General features: G+C 41.3%; 2 protein-coding genes and 1 non-coding gene across 5 annotated transcripts; 2 read left to right on the top strand and 1 right to left on the bottom strand.

The window, feature by feature from the left end:
* Positions 1-876: 876 nt before the first annotated feature.
* Positions 877-7,329, bottom strand: znf346 (zinc finger protein 346). Its single transcript, XM_053649165.1, has 7 exons — positions 7,219-7,329; positions 6,674-6,777; positions 6,398-6,493; positions 5,307-5,463; positions 4,987-5,202; positions 4,078-4,177; positions 877-3,623 (listed from the first exon to the last, which is right to left on the bottom strand). Exons 1-7 carry the CDS (start codon positions 7,274-7,276, stop codon positions 3,479-3,481), a joined length of 876 nt encoding a protein of 291 aa, XP_053505140.1. The 5' UTR covers positions 7,277-7,329; the 3' UTR covers positions 877-3,478.
* A 1,227-nt stretch (positions 7,330-8,556) lies between these two features.
* uimc1 (ubiquitin interaction motif containing 1) lies at positions 8,557-21,294 on the top strand. Of its 3 annotated transcripts, none has more exons than XR_008388361.1 (18): positions 8,557-9,096; positions 9,219-9,309; positions 9,408-9,532; positions 10,785-11,087; positions 11,227-11,691; positions 12,650-12,713; positions 12,971-13,095; positions 13,210-13,584; positions 13,968-14,219; positions 14,308-14,366; positions 14,449-14,567; positions 17,446-17,501; positions 17,650-17,905; positions 17,996-18,056; positions 19,852-19,983; positions 20,635-20,683; positions 20,831-20,876; positions 20,967-21,060. XR_008388361.1 is itself a non-coding variant. In XM_053648463.1 (18 exons), exons 1-18 carry the CDS (start codon positions 8,956-8,958, stop codon positions 21,157-21,159), a joined length of 2,886 nt encoding a protein of 961 aa, XP_053504438.1. In that variant the 5' UTR covers positions 8,565-8,955; the 3' UTR covers positions 21,160-21,294. The 3 variants fall into 3 exon arrangements, 2 of the variants coding, with proteins under 2 accessions (XP_053504438.1, XP_053504437.1); XM_053648463.1 differs by having other exon boundaries at positions 8,565-9,096; positions 14,311-14,366; positions 19,875-19,983; positions 20,967-21,294; XM_053648462.1 differs by having other exon boundaries at positions 8,570-9,096; positions 19,875-19,983; positions 20,967-21,294.
* LOC128622917 (small Cajal body-specific RNA 14) lies at positions 12,753-12,881 on the top strand. Its single transcript, XR_008388476.1, has one exon. It is a non-coding gene; the product is annotated as a small Cajal body-specific RNA 14 (non-coding RNA).
* Positions 21,295-23,877: the final 2,583 nt, after the last annotated feature.

Below are 23,877 nucleotides of genomic sequence, written 5' to 3'. Positions count from 1 at the left end.
ATGAAACCATTCCAGCGCAGATTAAGAGTTACAACCTTTAATTGTTGTTTTTTTTTTTTTTGTGGGGACACAATCGACGCATACCTTTCGGAAAAGCTATAACATAACACTGCAATACAAATTTCCAGGTTCGTGACTACAGCCACAGTATATCAATCGATCCATATTTTACGTCAAATGCCAAGGGCGCCATCTAGAGGACGTGATTATTCGGTCACGAAAAGAGCTCCGTGAATTTTACTTCTGAAATAACACCAAGAAACTTTTTTTTTTCTTTTTCTGAAAACAAATTTACTAAACGGAAACGTACTAATTGGCGCTTACAATGTATTTTAAAACAAAACAAAAAAAACACACACACACACACACCAGTCATGACACAAAAGCTAATACGCGATCCATAAGGCAACAATGCAACTTTTTTTTTTTTTTAGCATTTTACACAGCCCTATATGTTAAACGAACATCTGTAAACAGATGTTCCTCTATTACACATTTCTCTTACAATTGTGTCAGTTCTGCTTGATGAGACAAGCCTTTAACATTACTAGGAGAGCGTGTTAATATCCTAAACAACTAAAATGTTCTGACATGCATGAAACTTGGCCCTTACAATACTTTTAATTACCGTGTGTAAAAATGTAAATAAAGGGTTAGTACGCTCCCCCCCCCCCCCCGCACAAATAACTAGCGTTTGATTTTTTTTCTCTTTTCTACGGTGGATGATGTACATAACAAAAACAAATTCTTTTTATAAACTCAAACAAGATTGAATAAACAACATTTGGACCACCTGGAGGTCAGCTGATGTACACGCATTGCTGAATCGAAGCTACCGGAGGATTGAAATCTTAACACAAATACGCTGATACGTCCTCAGGGAGCTCACAATTTTATTTATTTATTTATTTATTTATTTGCAATGGAAGTTATTTAAATGTAGGATACCGTACATTTTATAACACGCTTATCATATTATAGGCGGCGGAGAACTTCGCCCCGGGAATTTTACACCAGAGGAAATTGTACTTGGCGACTCCCGCAGCCCTGTAAACTAAAACAGGAATTTTAATTACGACTCCCGTATCCGTACCGCCGCTCCAACTCCTGACCACGTTTAGCGTAAACCACAGGAGGGCGCTACTGAAATCTGTCCGCAAATAACCTTTAGAATCGCTTCGACGGGTCAGATGAACGTCGGGACAGGACCGATCGGTTTACGCGCACGATTACTGGCGTGACGTGAGGACACGGGCACCACAAAGTCAAATAAAATAAAAATAAAAAAGTTGAATAAATCAGTCTATTAATCTTAAGACACCGAGAGATACAAAACTACAGAGCCGTACTGTCGACATCCTCCTTAAAAGCGACAAGATCCTGACGCCTGGCCGTGATTTAGGAAGGTGTGACGACGGAGGAACGAGGAAGATTATCGCGGCCTGAGGGAAAAAGCTGCTGCTCGACCGTTCTAGTCGAGACGTACGAGTTAAGACACGCTCACATACAAACACACAAACTATCGTGTGTTCACATGGACAATTTATTAGCAATTATTATTACTATATACAACATCTAAAATAAACAAGGAGAACTCGACAGGGATGCCTCTGCTGCGCACATGTTCGATCCTTTAAAATATACTTCAAAACAGGAAGGAAGCGATTCAATAAGAAACTATTTCAGACCCTTGACCTTGCTGTGACCTTGACCCTAATTGGAAAAATCTAAATCAGTTCATGAGGTGGTTACAGTGATCATTCCATATAAATATACATCCTACAAACATCCGAACACTCGGGTCTGGAGGTACGGCGCTAATCTAGCGATAATCTCGGACGGAAAACGTAAACGATGACCGTCTCGGCTCCGTAATTTACGATTTGCGTCAATTACTTTTCTTTTAGGTGGCCCACCTCCATCCCGTTCCCGCCCGTGTTCGTAATTGCGTGAATGGTGGGGGGTCATTATTATTCTTAACGATGGTGATAAGTGAAATCGGACTCCTGCTGATCGGTGCTGCGACTCCGACTCATTCGGCTCGTGCTGAATTGAGCAGACGTGTTCGGTTTTTAATCGTAGCGTCCGTTCTCTAACCGAACGGAATGATTTTTATTACCATAAAAAGGCAAAACGACAGTGGGGGCGGTGCCGCGGTGGGCAAGTGATGTAATCGGTGTGTGAACACCGTGTAACACCGGTAACGACGACTATGGCAGCAAGCCTAATTCCCGCCGATGTCCGTAAAGCCCCGCCCACAGGATTTACAGTGACTCATTAATTAATTAACGTATCTATAAAATGATTAAGGACTTTTTTTTTTTAAATCGAGTCTTACATACATTCCAGGTTATCTGTAAAAGTAAGAAGGGAAGAAGAAGAAAAATAAATAAAAATCGACTGTTACACCTCTAAACAAACGGCTTGTGCATAACGTCCGTTCTCTTCTAGGAAAACGGTGCAGTGCGTAACGATAAGTTGTGCGCGTGAAATACTTTTGTATTTATTTATTTATTTATTTATCGCAACTGATACGGACGAACGGCAGCTTTTCCATCCAAGCGTGTTGTAGTTTCCTTAAAAAACAAACATACAAAAAAAAAAACAACGTATATACAATACGTAGCCGCACTTAATTTTCTTCTTCCCTCGTCGTGGTCATGCAATTATTTTTTTCTCTTTAAGCACGGACGTCATCAGCGGAGTCCTGTACAAAATAGGATAGAAACGTATTTAAAAAGTTATGCAGTTGAGCAACACAAACTGTAGCTCGGTTTTGACCTGCGGGTCCAACACTGTGCGCCGCGACATCCAGGAGTATGCGCCAAGCACGTACGATAACGAAACACATAACTAAAACACCAAAAATTATACTTAAAATCAAACAAACAAAAAGCTATCTACTGCCCTCTACTGGGCAAATAAGGTAATGACTTCACATTGACTATGGAAACATAGAAAGATCAGGAAACTAATCTTCACTCTTTTTTTTTTTTTTTTTTAAAAACAAACAAACAAAAAAAAAATACAGAGATTAGATTACTACAAAGCTCAGGAGTAACCGGAAAGGATACAGTTTTTTTTTATTATTATTATTAAATAGTTTAGGTCTTGCACATCTCCAGTCTTAGAAGACCAAAGTAAAGCAGGGAGGGGGGGGGAAAAAAACAAAAACAAACCGTTGCTGTTGTTGTTCCCTCCAGGAATAATTTCAGTCGTTACACAATGTTGTGTAATGACTATTTATCTAACGCATTACTATAAGATTACACTCATTTAAATACTTGTAAAAAAAAAATAATAATAATAACAGTATGGAGGTTAGCGGTGTTCACTCATCTACCTCTGAGTGAGAACGATACACCATACAGAATAACGAGCGATGTTAGAGCGGAATCTGGTGGCGTCGTGAAGGGAGACGTTGCCTTCGCTTGAACAGGAGCAGCTCGTCGTGAACGTGTCGAAGGGCGCCGAAGCCTTACATTCCTCCTGACTCATAGTCCTGCTTTAAACTGCCCCAGTCCTCCTCGGCTTCCTGCTCCTGGTTATAGCCATACAGATAGACCGGCTGTTTTTTCCCCAGGGGGCTCACCGTTGAGTTCCCACCTTCCTTGAGTCGAACGCTGCAAAGTCAGAAAACCCGTCTATGATGCGCTAATGAGAATAGGGATGGATTAATACCAAATTTCCCCCACCAAACAGTACAAGTTGTACGATGGTAAGCTACCATCATTAACAGAGTTTTTTGTGAAGACATATTCCAATCAGAATGGCAAATAGTTTACAAATCAGGATAACGAGTCATGTTAAAGTTAGAGTCTTGAGTGATTTAGAGGTGGTTTCCAGCTTGTGTTTTACTAAAAAGAGCCTTAAATTGACTGTGGATACTATGCAAGAAAGGGTTAAGTTCATACAGACCCCTCCGAAAGTACTGGAATGGCAAGTTCCAAGTTTCGTTATACATTGAAAACGTTTGGCTTTAGAGATCAAACGATCCTCATATTTACATCCAGATTTGTTAAACAACTCAGAACCTGGCAGCTTTTGTTTGTGGGTTGGGCGTGATGGTATACGTACTGGTTCTTGTGTTTGGCGCCGCTGATATGAGCCTGGTACTGTTCCACCGAATTGAGCTCGATATTACACATGGTACACGGGTAGCCCTTTACTGTAGAGGCTGAAGGGGAAAGCATTAGCAATTACTTCTGCTGTTTCTCACATATTGTTTTTGTTATATAGGCATGCAACATTTCTCTCTCTCACACACACACACACACACACACACACACACACACACACACACACACTACCAGTCTAAAATTTAGACACACTCATTCTTTATTTTTATTTCTTTCTTTCCCCACATTGTAGAATAATAATAAAGTCATCAAAACTCTGGAGTAAGACACATGGAACTATGGGAATTATGTCGTGATCAAAAAATCCAAAATAAATCAAAATAATTTGAGTATTTTCGCATCTTCAAAGTCGACGCCCTTTTTGCCGAGAATTTCCAGAAACGTATTCTTGGCGTTTTCTCACCCGATTTCTTGAGGAATTTCCCTGAGATGCTTTTTAAACAGTATTAAAGGAGTTCACACCGACGCCGGACTCTTATCGGCTGCTTTTCAGAATATTTCGCTCCGAGTCGTCCGTTTAAAAAAATATATATTTTTGTTGTAAATAAAATGTTAGTTTTCTAATGAAAGAAACGAATACGTCGGCACGGTTATATTTTTGTCTACGACACCGATTTCAAACATTTAATCACACACCTTCAGATCAAAAGCTTTTTAGTACAAGCAGTAAGAACACCATGAGTTTGTACTATCTGTACTCTTTCTCAAGCACACAAAAAAAAAAGAAAAAACCGCATGCGCTCTTTGAAAGAGTGTACTTGTATTATTATTACGTTGTTGTTATATTATTGTTATATCAGTGGCGTTTTATATCGTTATATCGTTTATGCTGGTGCGCCTTCCTCACCTGGAGCGGTGGAAGGCCCGAAGGTCTCAATCAGTTTCTGCTTGGTCAGGTGTTTTTTGTGCTTCTTGCCGCTGTAGTGTTGTTGCGCCATCACTGGGTTGTTGAAGGAAGCCTGACAGATGGTGCAGAAGCGGTTGGGGTCGTGATCATCGGAGCCTCGTCCTTCGCCGGTCTGTCCATCCAACTTCTTCACTTGAGCAACGGGTTGAGGTGTGGCTGGGACAGAAACCAGGAACACACACACTTCTAAATACACACACTTGCACCAGAAGCGAAACCAATCTGACAATTCGAACCAAAAAAATAGATCGTACTCGTACCAGGTGTCTGTACTCCGAGGCTTTTTCCGAATCTAATATTCTTGGCGTGAACTTTGCCTTGGTAATGAGATTGAGCCACCACTGGAGAGGAAAAGCTCATGTTGCACACTTCGCAGGATTTGTATTTGTCCCCTTCATTCTGCAACACTTCGCCACTCTGCGAGAAACGAGACAAGGGATGCAAATGAAAAGAAAAAAAACAACCACATACAATTGGCAACTTCAATTCGGCGACGTCGTTTAACTTGTTATTCGAGAGTCATATAAAAGATTCGTTCAAAACGAACGACCCGTCCCTACTTCGTTGTAGTTGTCCCGAGTATGGGGCAGCATGGTACCTGCCCTAATAGGCCTTTATTAGAGCTTGTGGAAGTCTGCATTTTTGACAGGTGGGTCAAATAATAATAACTTCTTGTCGCTATATTGGGGCTATGAGAAAGGTGAGCAACAGAAAAGTGTCTTTTATTTATTTTTATTATTTTTCCTCGTTATTCTTTTCTCATGATCACGACGTAATTTTCTCGTGATCCGGACATAACAAAAGTTGCATTCTGTTGACTGAATTTTTTGCTGTGCACTCGACATGACAACGTGTCGTTTTTATTGTTCTGGAGGCAGCAAAAGCTGAGCGCGATCCTGCAGCGTTATAGACAAACAAATTCATTTTTCTATTGCAATCAGGGACTTGAGAAGTGGACACATCTCTCTCTCTCTCTCTCTCTCTCTCTCTCAACGCGGAGAAAGTTCACCTCTACCGCGGACAGTTATTCGGCGATCGAGATGGCGAAGACGCCAAGGTGGATGCAACACCAGTCCCCATTCACAAGGTGCGAGACATCCTCGTGATAAAATGACGTTGTGAGAAAAAAGCTTTTTTGTTATGTCAAGATCACGAGAAAATTAAGTTGAAGGAGCTCTTGATGAGGAAGTTATGAAGATTAACGTATATGGTAGAACTCTGCTCCATCTGTCCGGAACAATGTTTTGAGGTGGAGCAGAGAGCTGGAGTACAGGAGGAACAGGACAGCAAATGAACTCTGTAATAATAATTTTAAAAGAGGCAATAAAGTGTTTATTTATAAAACTCTTACTTCAGCATCATGTGATGAGGGTTTGAATCTCTTGGCAAAGGGTTCGTCTTCATGGGTGGCCATGTAGCGTCGGACTTTGCTTGCATGCTTCTTGCTCTGGAAATGTAAAAGCACAACTATGAATCAACTCCATGAATCGACTCTATAAACCGGCTCCGTGAATTGAATCAAATCGATTCAAATCTATGAATCGACTCGCACGTTACAGAGGAATCCGGATCGAACCGATTCTTGAACACACACATTCGACTCGGGTGAAAATATAAAACGGGTTACCTGGTAATGCGCGAGTTTTTGTGACTCTGAAATGAGGACAGCGTTGCACACTTTACACTGCGACTCGGAAAACAGGTCGCCATTTTCCTGGATCAGTCGGTTCACTGGAACACAAAAGCGACTTGTTGAATAAAACGATTCAGCAACTCAACAGTCTGAATGGCATTTTTCTTTTTCAATGGACGCAATTTATTCATAAGCGATTTAAGTCCATGTTTCTTTCTTACTCCCGTCTTATTGTAACGTTTAAGAGTCGAGACAGGACAACTATATATTTTTTATCAATACTCGAATAACCAAAATGAATCAACATGCCCTCTCCTTAACCATCCAGCGACCTTGTGGTGTCTCTCCAAAACTAGCTAAATGCTAACTGACTACAATTCTGCACCTAGCTCAAGTGGCTAACAAGCTAGCTAGGTTTTATGGGTTGCATTACCGTAAGCTACATTTCCCAAACACCTACCTAACTAACTACTGTGCACGTAACGCATTAATCTATGTGTTATTTGATGTTGAATATATAAGCATGTGAGATTATTTACCCTCCGCTGCCCCCGAAGGTAAATAAGGAAAATCTCCATTCGGTCCTCGGGTCGCCATGTTCAATAAAGACGGTGCGTTTAACGTTATTTTCCCCACCCGTATTTCGTCTAATCTTACCTCCTGCGCTGTGATTGGTTCATCGTTACAAGCAGCGGGCGTCGTTACTCTTGCGCATGAGCGTTTCTTTGCTTGCAACCACCACACTCACCTGCAGATAACACAACCATTAGTTTCATGATTGATAATACTACTCTTTTTTTGTTGTTGATATTTTTGACATTTTCTACTGTTGTACTAGTTTTTACTGAAGTTATTGAAGACTAAATAAAGTGCAAATACACAACAGTGTGAAACGAGTGGAAAACAATAAATACCAGGACAGTATATACACGGAACATGGACTGCAAGTGTACATATTGTAAAAAATAATAATAATTTGTACATCGATTATTATTATTATTCATAATAACAATAATAATGTTATTATTATTAACACTAAAGCAGAATTGAATCTTTTTACAGATGACCAAAATTATTCTCTTATTACCTTTACATTTTTATCTAGATGTTATTATAGGATGCATTTTAGGATGTCTTGTCATTGTTCATTTTTAGCAATAACTAAGAAGACTGTTAATTACCCATTAATACTCATTATAGATCAGTAATTAAATTCAGCTTCATTGTGTTGATATATAACCCCTAAATGCAGATGGCCTCTTCTCAATCCAAGCACTGCAAAACAACAACAACAAAAAACAACAACAACAACAAAAAACAACAACAACACAGAAATCGGCAAATAAACCAATGAGTTCTGAAAAGTCTTGGTTTCACAAACAAAAATAGCTCTGAACTCATATTTCAGTTATGTTTTACGATCGTCAAATTGTTGTTTAAAAATAGAAATCGTATGGTATCATAGCAAATTCAGTGGTATAATGAAATATTGAGATGTTGCCTTAAAAATCAAAATAATACCGTATTGGCAGATTCAGTGGTATCGTCAAATATCAAATCGTATCGTATCGTATGGAAGCCTGAGAGTTATACCAGGTTGCCAGATCTGCATAAAAAAAGCAAAATTGAGCCAAAAACGTATCAACACAACACACAAAAAAACCTCAGATCGTATTCATATAAACTTGTTTTAATATCTTATAAAACATATAAAAATAAATGTAGCACTATATATAAATAGTATACAGTGCTACATTTCCATATTTCCAGGATTTAACAGTAACGCTCCCGTTTTGGCATTTCTGCTCAGTATAGCGTGTCACGTGACTAGAAAATGGCTGCCGCATTCTACCATACTAGATAGTATGGGGGGAAAATAGTGCGCTAGTTAACGGGCGTCCTGCTTTTTCACATACTGTCAAGTATAGAAGTATGCAGGGAAGCCAATGTTTGGGCCCAGAAAGTAGTTGTGTAAAAGGTGCACTGCTTGTTTAGCTGTTAGTTCTACCGCATAGTTTACCTGAAAGAAAGAAATAAACTAGTTAGCTACGATAGGAAATGTAGTTAATATTAATTAGCGACAATATTTTAGGTATTTTTTTATATAAAGGTCGACGAGGAGTGTATTCAAAAGTACTCCAGTTAGCAAGCTAATGTTTAGCTATGTCGATGTAGCTTTCGAGATGTCTAGCAAGCTCGGTTCTTGCTAGTTTAGAAGTGCTGAGTGTGAAATAGCTCCTCACACGGTGTGCGTGTGTATATATATATATAACGTTATGCCTCGGAGAAAAAGGACCACGGGTCAGAATGAAAGACGCAGAAAAGTTCGTCGCAGAGATGATGATGATAATGATAACGACGAGGAAGACGAGGACAACGACACGCTGGTCATCTCCGACTCGGGAAGTGATGAAGAGGTGCGTGTTTACATGGCTTCAAAAGTCTTTATTTACAACTGAGCACAAGCCTACGTTATTTGTTTAGAAAAATCTGACAACTGGGTGCTAATATTTATTTATTTATTTATTTATTTATTTAGTATATATACAACAAGGAAGAAGACTGTGCCTTTAAAGTGACACCAAGAACAGCACGGCGCCTGGAGAGAGAAAAGAAGACACACGTGCAAGGTCACAAGACTTCCACGTGCACATTTGTCACAGACCTGGTCATGAAACATTTCAGGTAAAATAAAACGTTATCTAAAGTATTCCATTTGTGCCATCAGACATGACTGAGGATGAGATGTTGGATCTGGCTTTGAGACTGAGTAAACAAGAGGCGAGCACTGCGACCCAGAGAGAACAAGTAGACGATGACAACATGAGAAAAGCCATCGCAGAAAGTCTTCAGGTAAAAATCATACCGGCCAGCCAGAACGTTAAAACCACCTGCCTGATATTAGTGTAGGTCCTCCTTGTCGAGGCATGCCCTCCACAAGACCTCTGAAGGGGTGCTGTGGTACCTGGCACCAAGACGTTAGCAGTAAGTCCTGTAAGTTGCGAGGTGGGGATCGGAATTGTTTGTCCAGGACATCCCAAAGACGCTCGATCGGATTGAGATCTGGGTAATTTGGAGGCCGAGTCAACACCTTGAACTCCCTGTCATGTTCCTCAAACCGTTCCTGAACAATTTTTGCAGTGTGTCAGGACGCAGTATCTTGCTGAAAGAGACCACTGCTGTGAAGATGTGTACTTGGTCTGCGACAAAGTTTATGTAGGTGGTACATGTCAAAATAACATCCACGTGAATGCCAGGACCCGGGGTTTCCCAGCAGACCATTTCCCGGAACATCACACTGCCTCTGCCAGCTCGCCTTCTTCTCATAGTGCACCCTGGTGCCATTTCTTCCCCAGGTAAATGTGATTCATCAGACCAGGCCACCTTCTTCCATTGCTCCATGGTCCGGTTCTGATGCTCACGTGCCCACTGTAGGAGCTTTCAGCGCTGGACAGGGGTCAGCATGGGCATTCTGATCGGTCTATCATCCAAAAAGCCAGCATTAACTTTTTCAGCAGTTTGTGCTAGAGTAGATCTTCTGTGGGATCAGAGCAAATGGGCTACACGCATCGGTGAGCCTTGGGCGCTCATGACCTTGTCGGCGATTCACCGGTTGTCCTTCCTTGGACCAATTTTGGTAGGTATTAACCACTGCATACCGGGAACCCCTCACAAGACCGGACGTTTTAGAGACGCTCTGACCCAGTCGTCCAGCCATCACAATTTGGCCCTATTCAACGTGGTTCTGATCCTTACGCTTGCCCATTTGTCCTGCTTCCAACACATCAACTTCAAGAACTGACTGTTCGCTTGCTGCCTAATATATATATATCTATATCTATCTATATCCCACCCCTCGCAGGTACCATTGTAACGAGATACCCTTTTCTTGAATTGAAGTTCACTGAAAACAAATTTAGATTGCGATTTTAACGGTTTTGGCAACCCTGTTAGAGATTGGGTTGAAAAATGCCGGAGTATTCCGTGATATGAAAGTTCGGACGGTTTCAAAATGTCCGTTTTAATCTGTGCGGCTTTTGTAGTATTGAAAAATATCTTTTAAACTTTTACAACTTACCATTCATGTGAAGCGCTTATCCTCCAGGTCAGCTGCAGTCAAGCTTCAGAAACGGGCTCCGTGCGAGTCAGGTCTGCGGCGAAGCCTCACCACGACCGAGACACTGTGACGGCACGCGTTCGGTGTAAGCTCTCCTTTCCCAGCAAAGATGGGAAGGATGGCGGGAGCGACGACAACGACGGCGACGTTCCGGCCGCACGAACGAGTGCTTTGACAGGTTCGGAGGAGGTCCGTCCGCTACCGCCGATGCCCGATCTTTCTCAGAGGACCTCATCGCAACCTTCACCTCCGAGTCCGTCCCTTCCGTCTGTGCCTTCTGCAGCTTCTCAAGTTAGTCACTTTGCATGGAATTGATGTCCGTTTCGTTTATTAGCAAGCTTACCACAGCTAGATGGATTCTCAGCTACACCACGTATGACCGAATAGATCTTTTCTTGACCTTAAATAACGATGTTCTCTTATTTAACAGGAATCCCACTCCTCATGTCCAGTTAAACAGGAATTTAACGCACGCTCCATCGAGGACGAGTGTTCACAGAGCGACTCTCCGCTCAAGAGGTCGCCCATCTACCTCCGTCATTGCGTAGTAAGACTGAGCCAGAACCCGCTGAGCCGCAGCGAATCCCCAAGGAACATCCCGTGTACAAACAACAGCTCTGTCGACTTACCCAGTCCTGACAGATCCCAAAACGGCCCACCTCCTCCCAAAAGCCCTGTTTTTAATAGGATTGACTCTAAAAGATGCACTAAATTAACACGGGATGAATTTAGCGATCGCACTCCCTGCACCAGCTTTACAGACAGCATATGCAAACCCGAAGACGCGTCTCGAGAATCTTCAAGCCATAAAAGCCAAGATTCCCCAAAACGCCTTCCAGGCAGCAGGAAAGCTCAGCCTCCGTCACACGTTTCAGTGCCTGAAGGTGACGAACAGGTTTGTACAGCAGTTCATTTCTTCAGGATTCAGGACTTAACCATAAGATACGGAAGGAACACGATGTATGTAATTAAATTCCGCTACCTCTGAGACAAATTACAATTAACGCACCCCGTCATTTTGAGGTTGTTATTATTATATTTATTTCTGAGTTCCCGTCGTTAGTAGAATGTTTGACTAATCCCTTGGGTGGAATTTTCAATAACACAAAAACAAGTAGGCAGAAAAGTAATCAACCTTACGGTGCTGCGATGTCACAAAGTCCCCTTAAACCACAGCCTCATGATGCATCATGCGTTTTAACCGTTTATTGTTGTGTTTAACGTCGTGGAACGTTTAAAAGCGTCGCGTCTCACACTATAGCAGCTATAAACAGTCGTTCCTTCACCAGCATTTTTTTCCCCTCTACAAATTAATAAAACACTTAGACACCCAAAAAAAAACCAAAAAAACCCCAGCTTGTCATGTTACAGAGAACCCAAAACGCGTAAACCTGTCTGTCCTGACGAGGCAAACGTCCCGGTCACGCCGACTCCCTTCCGTACACGTTTCGCATTTTACTTTTAACAAAACAACACTTTTTAACGTTTTATTCTCAGTCTTAGTTTCTGTAGTAACTCATGAAACTCATTTACAAGGACTATTAGAAGAAGCGCGTTAATATAAACCTGTGATTCGAAACTACAGCTGTCGGTACTGTCAGACTCGCGCTGTTAAAGATCAATCAGCGACTTCTGACCAATCAGATTAGAGAAACAGTGCTGTTGTGTACATTTAAATAATGACCCTAGTATTTTGGTTATTTTTGTAAAATAAATCTTAGGGAAGGTATTCATTAAATTATGATTATTATTATTATTATTATTATTATCACATTGAGTGGATTATGTTTATTCCATTTGAATTTTTTTCAATTTATCCACAGTTTTCTAACTTCTTAATATTTCACTTTAAGCCACGGGAAGTTGTTAAGGTGAAGGATGAATCCTCTCGGGGAACCGGCTTAAGCACTGTGTCAGGTAGAACGTTCTCTTTTCTCTTTCCGTGTGTGTGTGTGTGTGGTGTTTTCACCATGGCTGCAAAACTGAGCAGTGTCCTGCAGCACGAATGCACCACGCAGAGTGACTGGTTCCTGCCGACAGGGCCTGCCAAGTTATTGGGCTTCCTGTGCGATGGTTCCATACAAACAATGCAATATGGAGGGAAAAAAAGTTTTGAAAGATTTTAAAGCCAGATATCTGGTTATTAAATCTATTCTTTTTCTATTTGGTTGCAGACGGAGCACCAAACTTGGACGTGTCTTCACCTGCCGATGCCAAATCTTTGGAAGAGTTCACCAGTCACATGGTCCTTCATTTGTCTGATGAAGATGAGGAGGAGGAGGAGGAAGAAAACGAAAAGGTATTTGTTGTGTCTGTGTGTAGGTTTTACAATCGCTTTATAAATATTCCAAAAAAACCCAAACTGTGATAAGGTAAGATAATATGTTTATGTGTGGCATGTTTCATTTGACAGATTATTCCTCCAAGCCCAGTCTTCCCTCAGGACCGCGCTTCACGCGCAGGCCAGCCAAAGCTCTCGCCAACGCAACCCTGCTGCTCCCCACCTACGGCCATCACCACGCACGACTCATTTCAGACCAAATCCCCTTCCCAAGCCGAGTCCGAGCAGACAAAAGTTTCTAGAAAGTCCACCGAATGCAGACTCACGCCGCCGGTGGAAGGGAAAGAGGACAGTCTTGTATCGTACTACTGGGGCGTGCCGTTCTGCCCCAAGGGCCAAAGCCCAGATGATTACACGCGAGTAATCCTCGCCCAGCTGGAGGTGTACGAGAAGAGCCTGAAAGAGGCCCAGAGACAGCTCCTTCGCAAAGCTGACTGGGGTCTTCCAGTGAGTTAGACCTTTTTATATAATGTATTTATATATTAACTATTAATAAATAGTAAAGCAAATAAAATATATACAGCCAAACTAAACCAAAACGTAACACTCCAAATAACAAAGTCCAAATAACAAATAAAAATAGAGAGGTCCAAAATGAATTAAAAAACCACTTCAAATAACACAACAAAATTTGCCAGAGCTAGTTTTTATTTCGCCTCTAGAGGCCGCTCTCGTACTGTAGAATGACAGCGGACCCTTCTCGGCCGCTCCCTCGATGGACGCAACCTGGAAAAAACGATCAGTCAGTCGACCTCTAGACCATACCGTCAGGTTTAAATCGTGGGACTCCGCACATAATGCTCAAAGGTTCGGTGCTGTTCTTTGTGCAGGTGTTCCCGTGCCCGGTAGAGAAATCACATGGCAGGAGACTGAAGCGCCATCGAGCCCCTCTCCTTCTGGAGGAGGAAGAGGAGGATGAGGACGAAGACAAGGGGCGAGACGAAGAAGAAAAAGCGAAAAAGAAAAAAGTGGAGCGGAAGGAGAGGGAAGAGTCTCAACCTTGTTCGGAAGACGGAGCGAAGGACAGCCAGCACGAAACATACGTCGTCTTGTCCTCTCCTGAGACTCAGGAGGAGCTTGGAGTGTGTAGTGTTCACTTTTATTATTCCAAAAAAACTAATGATCTCATAAGGCAGCAACTTACACACATGCTTTATTTCTATTCAACAGCAGAGATCACCACCTCTGTTTGGGAAAAAGGAGTCCACAAACTCAGCCAAAGCTTCCAGGTAACGACAGCGTGGTATCTTTTGCTTAATTAACTATCACCAAATCAGCATGGCTGTCGAACCACACTCGTTTGTTTCGTAGTTGTAGGAAGCCCATTTCTCAGGACCTTTCTGAAGACACTCGGAGACAGTCTGAGCCCGATGAGCGTGGAGAAGACGTTCAGAACGGAAGTTTTGACGTGGAGAGCGCTGTGTGTCCAGGTATGAAAATATCTAGATCCTAGAGATGTGAATATGTATGGTGTGATTTGGATTTGATTCAGGGGATGGATACATTTCTTTTCTAAAATGACTTTCTATATTTGGTCTCTATAGAGTTACCGTAATTACATGGTTTTAAATCATATTTTTAATCCATGGTGAAAAAAAAAACAAAAACAGCTAAGCTTTTCAGACGGAGTTGGTTATTTAAATTCTGTTAGAATTTTCAGCATATTTACCCTATTTTGAGTTAAAAAGGAAAACTTACTTAAGTATTAAGATCCCCTCCCTGGTTTAGACTTAGGCCAAATGTACCCTAGATAGTGATCAGATATAATGTTTAGGAGGTTTAAGACATCCAAAATTTCAGGTCTTATATACAGTAATATATACATGGACATCGCTACTTCAGGCGCACGGTGGCTTAGTGGTTAGCACGTTTGCCTCACACCTCCAGGGTCAGGGGTTCGATTCCCACCGTGTGCGGAGTTTGCATGTGCTGCGGGGGTTTCCTCCGGGTTCTCCGGTTTCCTCCCCCAGTCCAAAGACATGCATGGTAGGCGTGTCTAAAGTGTCCGTAGTGTATGAATGGGTGTGTGAGTGTGTATGTGATCGTGCCCTACGATGGATTGGCACCCTGTCCGGGGTGTACCCCGCCTTGTACCCGATGGATAGGCTCCAGGTTCCCCGTGACCCTGAAAAGGATAAAGCGGTATAGAAGATGGATGGATGGATCTCTACTTCAAGTAAACTGTATATTTCACCAAAACAACATGGAAATGGTTTTCATTCAGGCCACTTTTCTAACTTAAATGTCAAACGTTAAAAGACACGCCTTGTTTTTGACTTTCCGATGACCCTTGATGTTATGAAGGTGCAATATTGCAGTCGTACCTGTGTGTTTATATACGATTTGTGTTAACATGTTACCGCACGGTCGCTCAGTCGCTAAAGTGAAGCACCGTAACAGTCGGCTGCGAGCGAGACTTGTCAGTAATTTCACGAGCAAAACGTTTCATCGAGGTAAACTCGTCGTTCTACAACATGAACCACAGACCTCAGGGTTTATTTCCCATATTTAACAAACCGAGCAGCTACGAGTAAACATTTGTGAGCGTTTTACTAAAATATGTAGAATACTGTCGTCGTTTCCAGCTGTGTGTGTAGGACACAGTCTGGTCCGTAAGTATGTGGACAGCGATGCATTTTTGCCTCTGTACACCACTGCCATGGATGTAGACTTTCAGCTTTAATTCAGAATGGTTTAACAAAAAATATTGCATTAATTATGGCCAAATTGTACCTCCATTTTCACAGGCTCGAAAGTAATTGGACAACTGACTGATAAGCAGTTTCATATCCAGGTGTGGTCTGTTTCCCCGTCATGAACTCTCAATATGCGGTCCAGAGAAGTGTTGATTCAAGTGAAGGAGGCCATTATTAGGCTTAAGAAAAAAAAAAAATAACACCAAAAAACTGACCTATCGGCGAGATATCGAACTTTAGGAGCGGCCAAATCAACAATTTGGTACGTTCTTAAAAAGAAGGAATGCACCGGTCAGCTCAGCAGCATTAAAAGGCCTGGAAGACGACAGAAGACAACTAAAGTGGATGAGTCCTTGATTAATTCTTTCCTTGTCGAAGGAAAAACCCCTTCACAACATCTAGCCAATTCAAGAACACTCTGGAGGAGGTAGGCGTGTCATTGTCATAGTCTACAATCCAGAGACGCCTTCGTGAATGTAAATACAGTCTTGAGGTTTGCCCCATATGCACTCGAAACCCCTCAAGAACAGAAAGGACATATTTGGTAGACTTTGCTAGAAAACACCTAAAAAAGCCTGCTCAGTTCTAGAACAAGATTCTTTGGACGGATGAAACCAAGATTAACTTGTACCAGAATGATGCAAAGAGACGAGCGCGGAGAAGGAAAGGAAGGGCTTGTGATCTGTCAAACATGGTGGAGGAGGTGTTATGGCGTGGGGTTGTATGGCTGCCAATGGAAATGGGTGACTGGTGTTTATTGATGATGTGACTGCTGATAGAAGTAGCAGGATGAATTCGGAAACATATAGAGCTATACTTTCTGCTCAGATTCAGTCAAATGCTGTCAAACTGATAGGGCGGCTCTTCACAGTACAGATGGATAACGACCCAAAGCGTACCGCCAAAGCAACCCAAGGGCTTCTTAAGGCAAAGAAATGAAATGTTCTTAAATGTCTGATAACCTCAACCCAATTGAACATGCTTTTCACTTACCGAAGACGAATCCCAAGGCAGAAAGACCCACAAACATGGAGGAACTGAAGGCGGCTGCAGTAAAGACCTGGCAAAGCATCTCAAGGGAGGAAACTCAGCATTTGGTGATGTCCATGGGTTCCAGATTTCAGGCAGTCATCAAGTACAAAGGATTTGCCTCCAAGTCATTATATTCATAATCCTGTTAGTTTGTCCAATTACTTGTGAGCCTGTGAAAATAGAGGGACTCCATGGCTGTAATCCCTAAATGGTTAATTCAGTATTTTTGTTAAACTCCCCGAATTAAAGCTGAAAGTCTACACTTCGATCGCATCTCAATTGCTTCGTTTCAAATCCATTGTGGTCGTGTACAGAGGCAAAAGAACGAAAATTGCTTCCCTGTCCAAATACTTATGGACTGTACTGGATATTTAGTTAGTTAGATAGTCTTATAGATGGTCTCGTAAAAATATGTATATAATAAATAAAACATGAATGAAATTCTGTTGAACATGATCCAATTAGTTAGAATTAATAGATTTATATATATATATTTGCACAAGTATTCCATTGTGTGCCTTTAAAAAGAAACTTTCACCATCGAACCGTTCTCCTGTCTCACCCCTGTCTTGGACTACAGAAACCCAGATGACCGAAGATGAGACACCAGAGCTGATGGTGACCAGTCCTGCACAGGTACATCTCTCAATCCACTTCAACATCAATACACACTACTAACAACACTGTAATAACTATTGTAATGCAGCATTAATAGCTGTATTTACACACACGCAGGATATTAAACGAACCTTTTTCGAGAGCCACGAACTATTCTCGTCTTCAGCCGCAGTTGCAGGCAGAGTCCGATGTCATGGAGGTGGACGAAGTGACGGATCCACCAGCTGAACCTGAGGAGAGGATGGAGCAGGAGCGTCCAGGTGAGGAGCAGTCGTGGATGGAGTCCGTTCCCTCTCATGTAGAGTGTCCCATGTGCACTCGTCTCTTCTCTCTCGGTAAGATCGAGATACATGCGGCCTACTGTAACGGCACTTCGGAGGACCAGGACCAGAACCAGGACCAGCAGGACAACTTTTCACAAGGTCAGCAAGTTTAAAAAAAAAAAAAAAGTTTTCACAACAATGCACGAGTAAATGTTTTGTTTAAAACTCAGCGGTTCTTCCTGTATTCAGGGAGTTCTCGACGGAAGAGCGTGAGAAGAACTGCGACGGAAGACGATGTGAGGTCTGAGAAGTAAGTAGAAGTATCATGGTGTCCCTTCACGTCACCTGCACTTCTTAAACAGCCTTCGTTTGGCTCAACTTGCATTTTATGAACGATGAGCCTCAAATATTTGAACACTTCTGGGTATAAACCATCTTAGAGTTCAGGTTTTAAGCTTATGCATCAGGTCTCGTACTGCTTTCTGTGTAATACACGGTTACATGCCCAATTTATTATTATTGTTATTATTATATTTTATAATCAGGTCTAAACGAATACAGTTCTCAACGATGTTGTCTATGACATGTAGAGTACCTACAGTACAATTATCACTTTGTAGTAAGTAGGGTAAGGGTGGGTGATTATCATGATATACACTCACTGAGCACTTTATTAGGAACACCTGTACGCCTACTCGTAATCAGCCAGTCATGTGGCAGCAGAATCATGAAAATACGGGCCAACAGCTTCGGTTAATGTCCGGATCAACCATCAGAACGGGGCGTATAAAGGTCGACGGAGAATGGCCAGACTGGTTTGAGCTGACGGAACGGCTACATAACCACACTGTACAGTTGTGGTGAACAGAAAAGCATCTCAGAATGCACACCACTTCAGGGAAACGTAGCCTAGTCTGATGAATCTGGGTTTCTGCTGAGCCACACAGATGGTAGGGTCAGAATTTGGCACCAACAGCATTAATCCTTGGACCCAACCTGCCTTGTGTCCAGGCTGGTGGAGGTAGTGTGATGGTGTGGGGAAGGTTTTCTTGGTACACTTTGGGTTCGTTAATACCAAACAATCATGGCTTGAATCATGGCCACAGACTATTTGAGTATTGTTGCTGATCGTGTGCATCCCTTCATGGCCACAATTTACTCATCTTCTAACGGATGCTTCCAGCATGATAATGCACCGTGTCCCAAAGCACAAGGCGTCTCAAACTGGTTTTATGAGCGTGACGATGAGTTCCGTGGCCTTCCCAGTCACCGGATCTGAACCCACTAGAACAGGTTTTGGGATGTGGTAGCACGGGAGATTCGCAGCATGAAAAAATCTGCAGGAATTGTGTGATGCGATCACGTCAACATGGACCACCGTCTCAAAGGAAGGTTTCCAGCATCTAGTGGAATCCACGCCACGAAGAAACGAAATCATTTTAGCGTTTTAATTTTAGCAAATAGCATTTTGTTTATAGAAAATAAATAATTACGCCGTGTTAGCATTAGACGGTGTAAACCTCAGGGTTACGTCTGATACGATTCATTAAGATTTAAAGTCAAAAGGCAACGATTCTATATTTGAGAACACTTCTAACGTTTCTCAGTTCACTACAAATCTCATTTCTCAATTCACTCCCCTATTACTTGATTAGATTTTCACTTTTTAAATATATAATGCTGAAAATGAGAAGGAACCTTTAAAAAAAAAGTCTATTTTATCTCCTTGTTATCTTTGACAATCATATTATGACATAATTTATTACAATGGCGATGATATATTATCATATCGCCCAGCCCTAATGTAGAGTAGGGAGTTATTTCATACACACGGAGTGTGAGAGACGTCTCAATATGGGGAAAATTCTGCCGAGGAGGAGTGTCTGGAGAAAATGACTTATTATAAATAAATAAATAAACAAAACCCAAACGTTCTTATAATAAGGATTGTCGCGTTTTTCTACGAACGTCTTTTTGAACCATTTTCTTGGAGTGCCAATAATTTTGACGTTTACTACAAATGAGTTCCAATAAAAGTTCCAATAAATATGACACGTATTTTTAAAGCTGGGTTGTGTTCATGTCTCGTCTGAATAATTAACCAGGTGTCGATGGGGTTTTTCATCAGATCAGAGCAGCGAGAGAAATGCTTCTTGTGTAATAAGTTGTTCACGAGCAAGGAGTACAGCCATCATGTGGACCAGTGCCTGCAACACAAAACCCTCGGATCAAAGCAGGTATGCCTTCCCGAAGATTTATATAACCCATGTCGAAATACTTATATCGGTTTACAAACTATTCAGAGCTTTAATTCCAAAAGGTGTGTCGATATTTACGCAGGGAAAGTTACGCGTATTCAGAGTCGGGTTCCGCACCTGTCTGTGTGAGCTATTCAGATCATGCAGATCGCCCACGTGGAGCTCAAACCTCAGAGGTTCCCGGGTTTTTCCTGGGTGGAAGGTTTTAAACAGGGTTTATGTTCAGCAGCAAAATAGAATAGCACTTGATCCAGCACATCCTGTTATTGGTGTTATTTTCCTTTATTTAAAAAAACAAATCTCGACAGTTCTTTCAGCACACAACTTAAAGTAGCCATGGGATAAATAAATTGAGGTCAAAAAAATGTAACGTTCATGGTATATATTCTATTTTATTAAACTTTAAATTGATAAATTATTCCATTCTTCAAAAAATCGGTCCTTGACACAAGCGAACAAAACTTTGCAAGTTGCATCGCAGTTTTTTTTTTTTTTTTCTAAAAAGCCGGGGTGAAATCGATCGTTTTTGGCGGCAACGATCACAAAAAAAAAAAAAAACTTAAGACATGCGCAAAATGAGCATTCAGATCCAGTTTGCACCATCGTTAGGATTTGTTCTTATTTTTAAAGGGAAACGGCTTGCTGTCTGCCTTGAATCGGACAGAAACGGTGCACCTGGGTACGTACGCTCCACTTAGTGTACATCTTATCCAAGGGTCAGGTAAAAATTAAACCAAGAAAACCTCCGATTTTGTCCAAAAACGAAATTCTGTGATAGTTTTGATGCTAAAACGACGTCTAAGCGCGATATTCAAACTCGTTTCAGATGACAGCGGAGCTGGACCATCTAATACCACAAGCAGAAACAATCGGTAAGTGCCAGACTGTTCACGCGTACAACTGCAGCGTCTTGAGTCTTGAGCGTGTGTGTGTGTGTGTGTGCGCGTGTGTGTGTTCCTCAGCGGCCTCGCGGACACGTCCGTGACGCCTGCCGACGGCGTGGATTCTCAAGCTCCGGGTTATTACGTCAGCTCGTCTCCCATCAAATCCTTCACTCCCATATCGGAAATCACGGACTGCCTCATAAACTTCCGGCAGCAGAACTCGGACAGGACCAGGCACAGACTCGAGAGGAAGAGGAAATTTAAGAGATAGCATGAGAATGCGCTCCAAAGCATCGATTTCTTGCTTTTTATTAATACCAAGGCTTAATTTGTGTGCCGTTTATTTTTTAAAAAAAATCTCATTTCTATGTTGTAATTAATATCATTAAATGATTCAGTAATGTTACTTAAGGTGCCTTGTTCTTTTAAATTCTGTAGACGTGCTATTGTAACGTACGACGAGGCGGAACGACGGAGAACGCGCCGATGAATGAAAGACTTTTATAACCGATCGTACAAAATCGGCATGAAACGACGTCGCTCGTTTAATCGTTTCAACCTTTTCGTCGGGATTTCAACTGGAACTGAACGTCCGTTATTGTTCAGACGGGTGCTACTATTTTCTTATTGCAAACTAACGTTTCTGTCAGATTAGCTCTTAAATCTTTAGTCATCTTTAGTGATAGGAAATCAGTGTGGAAAGATTGATGGGGAAACCCAGAGGTGGAAGAATAATCCCTTTACCACTGATTTGAAAGATTTTCGCGGCAGACAGATGAATTAACGAAGCGAACAAATCTAAACTAACCGATAGGACAGTAAGAATAAGACCTAATACCCATCGCTAATCTGTTTCTATTGATCACGGCAGTTTGTATCGGGACCGATAGCTATTATATGGCGTTATTATCGTGCTAGCTAACGTTTGGAAGATTTATTACTGAAGAGGTTTAGTCTTCCCTAATGTTAATGTTTTCCCAGGTGAAAACGCACTAATTTAACATCGGTAACTCAAATCGGCGCGTGATTTGAAGTAGACGTCGTCTCTTCCTTCTCCGAGTCTTTCTTACACTTTGATGTTTTTACTTCAACACGTTAATATTTTACGACTAACTTAAATGAGTGGAACAAGTTGAAGCTGTGCTTTTATTTTTTAAATTCTTTTTTTGTTTGTTTTTTTACACTAGTTATTTATTCTGATGAGTAATTGCACTTTTACTCGATTACCACTTTTAAGCAAACCTGGAACTAAAAAATCGTAATGTTGGTGAGTGAACATATCAAATCTGAATTTGGGAGGAACAAAAAGGATGATTCTGAGAGAAATCCGTGTATTATCTGGGCAGGTGTTGAAATTTGAGAATATGTACTGAGGATTATCTGTAGATTCAAAGATGCTGGTAGAACTTGGTCCGATATATTACCAGTACACCGTCTTAAAGAAGTATAATCAAAGGACAATAGTCTTTGCATGTCAAGGAAAGACACACCTTTAGAAGCCACGCATAACTGTATAATTGTCTCTGGAAAATTGCTTCCTCCTACAAGTACTGTGCGAAAGTCAGGGTTAGGCACCCCTTTTTTCATTTTTATTTATTATGTTTTTAAAGTAATAACTTTGTTATAGATTTTAATTTTATGTCTTCTACATTATCGCGTCAGTACAAAAACATTTTAGATTTCTAAACATTAGTTTTCCGGCACAAACTTCAGTGTTGCATAAAAATGTTTGCATGTCTTTTAAAGAAAGCAGCAAGTGCGAAAGTCAAAGTCTCCAGAAGAACTTTATAAAAGTGCACAAATTGTACCGCTAATTTCTTTTTAAAGCGAAGGGTCGTCACATCACACCAAATATAAACTTCGTTTCATTTATTACTGTTTACTGCGCTCTCTCTCTGTCTCTCGCTCTCTCTCTCTCTGTCTCTCGCTCGCTCTCTCTCTCTTTTTTAGTATATATATTTGTTTAATGCCTCAGTCATTTCAGAGAATCCATTGGAAGAATCGAAACCACAACAATCTCTAGAATTAACACAGAATGGTGCAAAAAACAGAAAACATCCAGCGAGCGGCGGTTCTGCGGACGGAAACGCGTCGTTGATGAGAGCGGGTCAGAGGAGAACGTCCAGGCTGGTTCGAGGTGACGGGAAGGCTGCGGTAACTCAAACGACTCAGACTTTGCTTGTGTTTTCTCATTTGTAAGTTTGGATAAAAGCGTCTGATAAATGAATAAATGTAAATGTAAACGATGCAGAACCTCGAGGAGGATGATCTACAAGAGCAGAAGACCACATCAGGTTCGATTCTGATCAAACGCGACCGGGAATCTGATGCCACGATGGGCACAAACTGGACAGTTGAAGTTTGGAAAACCATCACCTTTTTTTTTTTTTTTTTTTTTTTTGGGGGGGGGTTCTGTAGTATATTTTTATATGTGTTTGAAATCCAGAGAATCCACGTTATCTTTCTGAATACCAGGTTAAGCACTTCTGAACACCTTTCGCAGTATAAATAAAGAACAATAAAACACTTCCTTCTGAAATAAAAACTTTTCTGATTTTTCAAAGATTTTTTTGTTTTTTATGCCCATCAAAGATAAAACATAGGAATTATAGTCTACCAGGAAAATTGACAGTGATGGGATCTTACCCAAAAATTTGCATTTGTGAGTAAAACAGTTGCCAAGTATCATGAGCAGATGAACAATGTACTGAATATGAGAATTTGAGGTGTGAGAAAGAAAAATAATATTAAAAGTGATTATACATATTCTGACATTTGTTGTTGTTGGGGGTTTTTTTTTTTTTTTGAGAGAGAGAGAGAGAGAGAGAGATGTACATAACTCATTCCAAACAGCTTTAACACAAACACGTTCACAAAAAGATGATGTTATTTATTTTTAAACTAAAAAGCTTTGTAAGAGAAGACAGATGGTAAGAGTCTGTTCTGTGTAATAGCGACACCCAGCGTCCAAAACTAGGAACTTCAGTTT

Source organism: Ictalurus furcatus, chromosome 18 (assembly GCF_023375685.1).
Source record: "Ictalurus furcatus strain D&B chromosome 18, Billie_1.0, whole genome shotgun sequence".
Classification (NCBI taxonomy): Eukaryota; Metazoa; Chordata; class Actinopteri; order Siluriformes; family Ictaluridae; genus Ictalurus; species Ictalurus furcatus.
Note: the sequence above shows the minus strand (reverse complement) of the source record. Positions and strands in the feature narration are given on the sequence as shown.